At 42.0% G+C, this 6,745-nt stretch overlaps 1 protein-coding gene across 1 annotated transcript; it reads right to left on the reverse strand.

Moving 5' to 3' along the window:
- Positions 1–2,823: 2,823 nt before the first annotated feature.
- LOC148998436 (uncharacterized) lies at positions 2,824–5,884 on the reverse strand. The gene has a single exon (XM_089134555.1). It carries the CDS (start codon positions 4,615–4,617, stop codon positions 2,824–2,826), a length of 1,794 nt encoding a protein of 597 aa, XP_088990681.1. The 5' UTR covers positions 4,618–5,884.
- Between the last annotated feature and the right edge of the window lie 861 nt (positions 5,885–6,745).

The raw sequence follows: 6,745 nt of genomic DNA on the forward strand, positions 1-6,745 counted from the left end.
TTCATTTGAACGGGCCGTAATTATAACCAAATCTATAGTGAAACACTATGTCTTAGCAAGGTAACTTTAAATCGAACAGTACAAGACATTAAATGTGCAAACACGACACAAGAAGATTTATCTTTTCAAATATATGGACAAGACTTTATTAGCTATTCTAAGCACAAAACTAAGGTCTAAACATAATCACGCACACGCACACACCCATTCATACAGTCGCGAAAGGGAAAGAGTGAGTTGGAAAGAGTGAGAGAGAAAGTTTCAACTTTCTATATGCACGTAAGACATAACCTGAAAGGACCACCAAGCATTAATTTGAACCTTCATTTCTTAGAGAGGTTATTCAATTAACATCAAAGCACCAGTTCAGTTAGAGCCTGGAGTACTTGCGCTTTGTAGTGGCTGAGGGAATTCCCTTTGTCTGCGTCGCGTCGAAGGGGGTTTCCCGGCCGGGTCCGTTGCGTGGTTTGTTGTCTTTGAAGTGCAGGGATGGAAGTTTCGCCGCTGGTCACGTGTGATTAGCAAGCGAATGAGAGTCTTTTCCAGTTCGAAGCGCGTTGCAAAGTTAACTTTGAAACGAAACTTTTACGAAAAAGGAAATAAAGGAAAGAAATGAAAGTAAGACGAGTCGGATGGCTTGACTGAGCTGAATTGTAACCCTGATCTTGATGGGTTATTCGTCTGCTGGTCGAATTTGGTCTAGTCGATGTAGAAGCATGTGGACATGTTCTTTGTTTCAGAGATAAGCACGAACAGAACACTCTCTTGCTGGTTTTAGAGAGAGGCACGGACTTAACAGTTACAGAACAGAACAAAAATCACCTGAAATCTTCTAAAATCTACAAAAATCATGATCATGAGGTCCTTTGTTCGGATCTTTAACTTAAACTCTAGTCCATCCTCCAAGAAACTTTAGGCCAATGGGTAATGGCATGATCTCAGGAGGTGGATCTACTTCGTTCTTTATCATAATTTATGCATGGTCTGTGAGCTGGTCTCCAGCACTTAGCAGAGACAAAAGACCATCGTTTTAACCTTATGATAATTATAATCATAAAACAAAACCTTTTACGCAGATTTCAATCAAGCCATCTTTTGAATTACGAGAATACGGTTCGTTTAAGAGCAAACGAGGCACTCACACTTCTAATGGTTGTATAACACTTACAAGAGTTAATAGTTAACAACAATTACATGATTATTATGTGATCTAAGCATAATAACACATGAAGTGTAGGAACAACAAGAATTATGATTGGTTATAGGTCCAAGAATTGTTCTGTGGTGAGTTCATATTATTTTATGTGTGAGATCTTCGATCTCAACCGTAAGGTTACTGAGAGTTCAACTCGTAAGGGGGACGAGGAGATGTGTTCTGTGGAACATCTCTGTCAGGAGATCAAAGGGCTTGGTTGTAAGCCTCTCGTTCCAGCATTTTGGAGCTGACCTGTCTCAGTAAAACATTAGCATATTGACACGTTCGTCCTGTTTAGTACCCCTCTCTTGGGCCTGTGGGGCAATAAAAGTCCTTATCTGCAGACAGCACGGAGTCGTTCCGTGACTCTGGAATGTGGGCTCCAGAACTTGGAGTGTTGAAGCCATGTGAATTAATCCCATGAGAGATTAATTTGATTAAGTTGTGTTTGATTCGCCTTGATTCTCTACATATTCCCCCCTCGATCGATGATGGGTTGAGAAGAAGACATCATTGAACGCTGGAGAAACAGAAGAAGAAGAAGCAAACACACACAGCAAACAACAAGGCAACTCCTCCATGACTGGTCACTTTACTGGTGCAGGGCGTTAGGTTATCTAGGCCTAACGAGTTCACTCTCTCAATATAGTCAATTATTTTGAAAAAAATTTTGTTCAATTTTAGGACCGTTATTCTAGTTTGTGTTAAACGGTGATTGATCAACTTTGTGACTAAATTTGATTTGTTTGTTTTATCCACTTCTAAATTGTTCTAGGTTTAGACCAATTTACCTTCCAAATTTTGATTCGAATGATGCAGGGAGTTCTCTGGCTAACATTCGTTTTAAGGTGACTTGCAAACGTCAGGCGTGATGCGTCAATCCTTATATTGTAACCTTGACCCTTATGGGGTAAAAGGGATTTTACCTAATAAGAGAAGAAGGGAAGGAAGAGGTAAAACAAAACAAAGCAGTTGAGTGACTCCAGTATGGGTACTGTGATGCAGTGACAGGTGTCAACATGTAATGAGAGGTGTTATACTTGTTGGGTGTATTGCTATATGTTTCCTGTGGTGGAAAGGTTAGCTAATACAATGAAAAACATGTTTGTTGAATGTTTTCATGGTAGATGTGATTAACTTGTGTATGTCAGTACAGTGTAGTGTAGTGCATGTACTGTATGTATGCGGTATGTATGTCAGATCTGTCTCAGTCTGTTTTGCTCCCCCTTTTGCTTGATGGCTTAGCTTTGATGAGCTTGTCACATCTTTGCCTTGGAAAGGGATCTTCTGTGATCTCCTGGGGGTCAGTCCAGTAAGGCAGGAAGTTCTCTGGCAGACATTGGGAGGTGGTTTGGCACGGATGCGTGAAGCTGTAGTGCAAAACGTGGTCTCCTTGTTGCATTCCACTTGTGATGCCTTCTGGTTGTGACAGACAGTCTGACTTCTGTGCTTACTGGTGTTGCGGCAGCACACAGATGGTTCTTGAGTTTGGAGCTTGTGGTGTGATGGGTAACCAGGATGGTGTTTTCTGGTACCTCTGGGTGTTTGTCAGTGGTTGACTGTGAGAGGCCACTTTGTTCTGTGTTGTTGTAGAACAGGTGGTCGTCTCAGGAAGGTGTGCAAGGTGATCACTGGTCTTCTGTGTTCAGCTTGTCTTTGAAGAACACTTGCAGTCGACTCAGTAGTCGCTCCATGTCCTCTGAGGGGAGGCTGTCGTGTTCTTGGACACACTCAGTGTGGTGTGGAGGTGGGTTTCGTTGTCGCTTACCCACATAGAATGCTTTTGGATGCACTCGTTGATTCCAGTTGTTTCCTTCTGGTGGGTCCCATGACTTTTCCACGTGGTTGGAGTGGTAGCTGTCGTCGGTATGGGAGTCACGCTCTCTGTGCTCCTGATGAAGGACTGTGGCGTTGTCATGCCACTGGGTGTCTTCCAGTTCAAGGCTTGTGTCTTGGCTGCTGGAGTTTGACACTGTGGATGTTTTCAAACCTTTCTTTGAAGTCATCTTTTGTTTGATGTAGGCCTTGTGTGTCAGGTCACGTAGCTGTTGAAGCGTCATGGTGACTGGGCAGGCCATGATGCCGAGATGACGACTCAGTCCTGGATGCAGGTTTCTCAGGAAGAGGGTTTTGAAGTTCAGATCCTCTTCAGATTCAGGTTTGCTATGCGCACCAAAGTAGGCTTGTCGGAAACGGTGATAATAGGCTTGGGGAGTCTCTTGACGACCTTGTTTGGTTTCCAAGGCGACTAACACACCGTGTTCTGACTCTGGACTTGTAAATTCTTTAATCAGGATCTCACGTAGCAGCTGGTAGTTTGACTTGACATGAGCAGGTTGTCGGTCTAGGACGCTTCGTACCTCTTGACTGGATGTGGATCTGAGGAGGTATAAAATGTCTCTGTCAGTCAAATGGGGTCTCACCTCTAGGAGGAAGTCGATATCTTGGAGGTAGGCCTGGATGCTGTGGCCCTCCGTGGAGTTCGGGTCGAACTGGGTGATGTTCTTAGCCAGCTGGTTGAGATCTTTGAGGGTCATTCCAGTTGCAGCTTTGGAGTCTGGCTGGATGATCTCTCTTTGTTTATTGGCAGGGAAGAGTTCTGTGGTGAAGGCCGGTGACGTTTTGGGGTGTGGCCATTCACTTCTTCCGTAGGATGACAGTTCTTGGATGGAGGACTCTGTTCTGCTCAGCAGTGATGATGCTGAGGGAGGTCTCTCCCTTCTTGGCTCTGGTTTCTGTGTAAAGACGTGTTGGAATTCATCTCTAACCGCGTAGAGCTCGTCGTTGGCGTCGTCTCGCTGTTGGGTCAGATGGTCAATTTCAATGCTGCACCTTTGCAGGTGGTCTTCCAGAGCAGTGAGTTTAGAGTTCTTACTTTCAATATCAGCTTTGGCTTTCTCTAGCTGATGTTCAGCAGACTGGAGTTGGTTTTCCAGGTGCTTCTGGACAGTCTTTAACTCTTGTTTGTCACGTTCAGTGACTGCAAGGGCTTCTTGGAGCTTGTCAACTTGGGTCTTTGTTTCATGCTCCGCTTCGTCGGACGCTTTGAGCTGGTCTTTGCAGTGTTGAGTGTGGGTCAGCTCTCTCAGGAACTCGGTGGTCTTGAGGTCGTCCTGGACTTTCACTTCCAGCTTGTCTATGCGGCTTTGGGCACGTGTCAGCTCCTCCTGAAGGTGGGTGACGTGCTGGTGGCTTAGGTTTAGCTGGGCTGTGAAGGCATTGCTTAAGGAACAGGTTATTTTGGTTAGTTCCACATGGCTTTGGTTTTGGCTTGAATCATGTGTCAGGAATCTTCTCAGAATTATGATTATTATTAAAAATAATAACAGTTCAATTGTCTTTGGTGTGAGGCAGTCTGTAATGCCTCTGAGCCAGGCGTCCATGTCTTCCCGTTGGGCAGTGGGGTTTGTCGTCCACGACATGTTGGCACGCTCGGTGAAGAGACTGACACAGATCTGTGTGGTATAAGCCTATATGTGGTTGCACGGCTGAGTGTAGTTTCAGTAAGTGTGCACCAATAGTGAAGTGTCGTGATGACTAAATGTTGGTCTAAGTGTACACAGTGAGGCTAGGGATGTGAGGATCTCGTCACTCAACTGGGTAAAGGAAAGAAAAAGAGAGAGGTTAAAACAAATCTCAGATGGAAATAGCTTTTTTTTCAATGGAAGAAAATATTTTTGTAAATATTTTCTATCACTGGAAAGCTGGTTTCAACTCGTGATGTGAGGACTTCGTCCAACTGAGTAAGAGAAGAAGAGAGAAAAGTTAACAACCAATTTCAAATGAGAGAGGAATGAAACAAAAAGGAAATTATTAACTAGGGAAAGTATTAATTTCTCATAAATGTTTCTATCAATAACAATCTGTTTCCAGAAAGGTAAACAATATTATTGATTATGTTTGCGATGAAAAATAATACAACAATAATGCTGATACCTCTTTTCTGAGTTTGACAGGATTGACACACACACCTTCGGTTGGACCGCTTACAGCAGGGCTTACAGCAGGGATGCTTTGAAGGCGGAGTTTGCTCAACACTTGTCTCTGTTAATTAATCTTGGATAAGATGTCAAAGTTTAAATTGCGTTTACAAATGCAGGGAGAGTGAGAAGAACACAAGAGGGTTTGATTAAAAATCAAACACCTAATAATCTGTTTGGGAAAGATTATCTTTGTCTCTTTTTAGAGTTGGTTGATGGTTCTTCCAGGTTTGTTCCCTACAAATGTGCAAAATAAGATGGAATAAAGCAGGACAGAACAGGAAAGACGTGATGAGGAGGAAATGAAGCAAGGAGGTTGGATCCCGCTACCTTTAGATCTACTACGAGTATAGAATTGATAGTTAATGAACAACTAAACACACAAATAAACTTTGTAAAAAACGATTGTCTCTGGTTTATTTGAAACTCGTATGGAGATGGTAATGTCTCCTATTGAAGCGTCACGCAAATGAATTATTCCAATATAGTGGTTAAGTTTATAACCAACAAGACGAAAGGATAACGCAATGGCAATAATAAGCAAATCTGAGTCTAACACTATTTTTGTAATAGTAATAACAACTTTCCAAACTTTAACTTTCGGAGTTCTTAAGTTTCAAACCTAATTCACCTAAAGTGATTAGATCTCAAAGAGAAATGTAAAAATTATGAAAATTATGCAATTAGAATTATTACAAAAATAAATCTAGAAATCATTAGAAATGATTTATCTAGAAAAGTAGAACTTCAATCTTGTTCACTATTTCCTTGTTCGTTAAAATCAAATTAGGAATTTGACAATTAATAATCATAAACCAGTATTTTCTTTTTCAAGTAAAATGCAGGTAAAATAATTAATAATGGTACACCAGTATTTTCCTTTCAGGAAAAATATGGTTAACTTTAAAGAAAAGTGTGATAAAGTTAAAAGAAGAAACAAGAAAAAGATCGATAGGTGTCTAAATGGTTAGATCGCTTTAACGTTGTTCAAACAGACACTATAGCTAACCGCTGGGGTTAGTATTGATAATAGTAACCGATGCTAAAGGCTTTAGCACAGGCCTCAATGCAAACAACCGCTCAGCTTTAGCTTAGCCTAGCTTAGCTTAGCGTAGCGTTTGTTTGGTTTGTTTACAAAGTTCGAGGGGGTCAGAGTTCACCCGGAAGTGTTGGTTAAGACTTCCGTGTCACGATAGCAACTAAAGCGATCAAGCGAACGCTAGTGGGCGAACCGTGAATTGCAGTTGGTAAGCAGTTTGTTACAGTTCCATGCAATGCGAGCGCATTTCAATGTTCACAGAACATGTACAGTATTACGTATTACAGTATTACGTATGATTATCGATCATATTACGGGAAATGTCGGCGCATTTCACACTGTTCAAATAAAATACACCACTCGTAGCTGAGTTTACGACATGGGGCTTCACTCAGTTTGTTGAGAGTGATATTAACTTTAAGCACGCGGCGGTGCGCTGTATGAGAACGATGGTCTCGTCTCTGTCTTTGTGCAGGTTTAGTTTCACACAAAGTAACAGGGTCTAACTTGGTTCAGTTTCAAAACAAGCTT

The sequence above is a fragment of the Pimephales promelas genome, chromosome 1 (assembly GCF_988280905.1).
Source record: "Pimephales promelas chromosome 1, fPimPro1.hap1.1, whole genome shotgun sequence".
NCBI classification, from domain to species: Eukaryota; Metazoa; Chordata; class Actinopteri; order Cypriniformes; family Leuciscidae; genus Pimephales; species Pimephales promelas.

Coding starts and splice junctions, on each gene's coding strand:
- LOC148998436 (XM_089134555.1), bottom strand. CDS start 4,617: ATGTCGTGGACGACAAACCCCACTGCCCAACGGGAAGACATGGACGCC.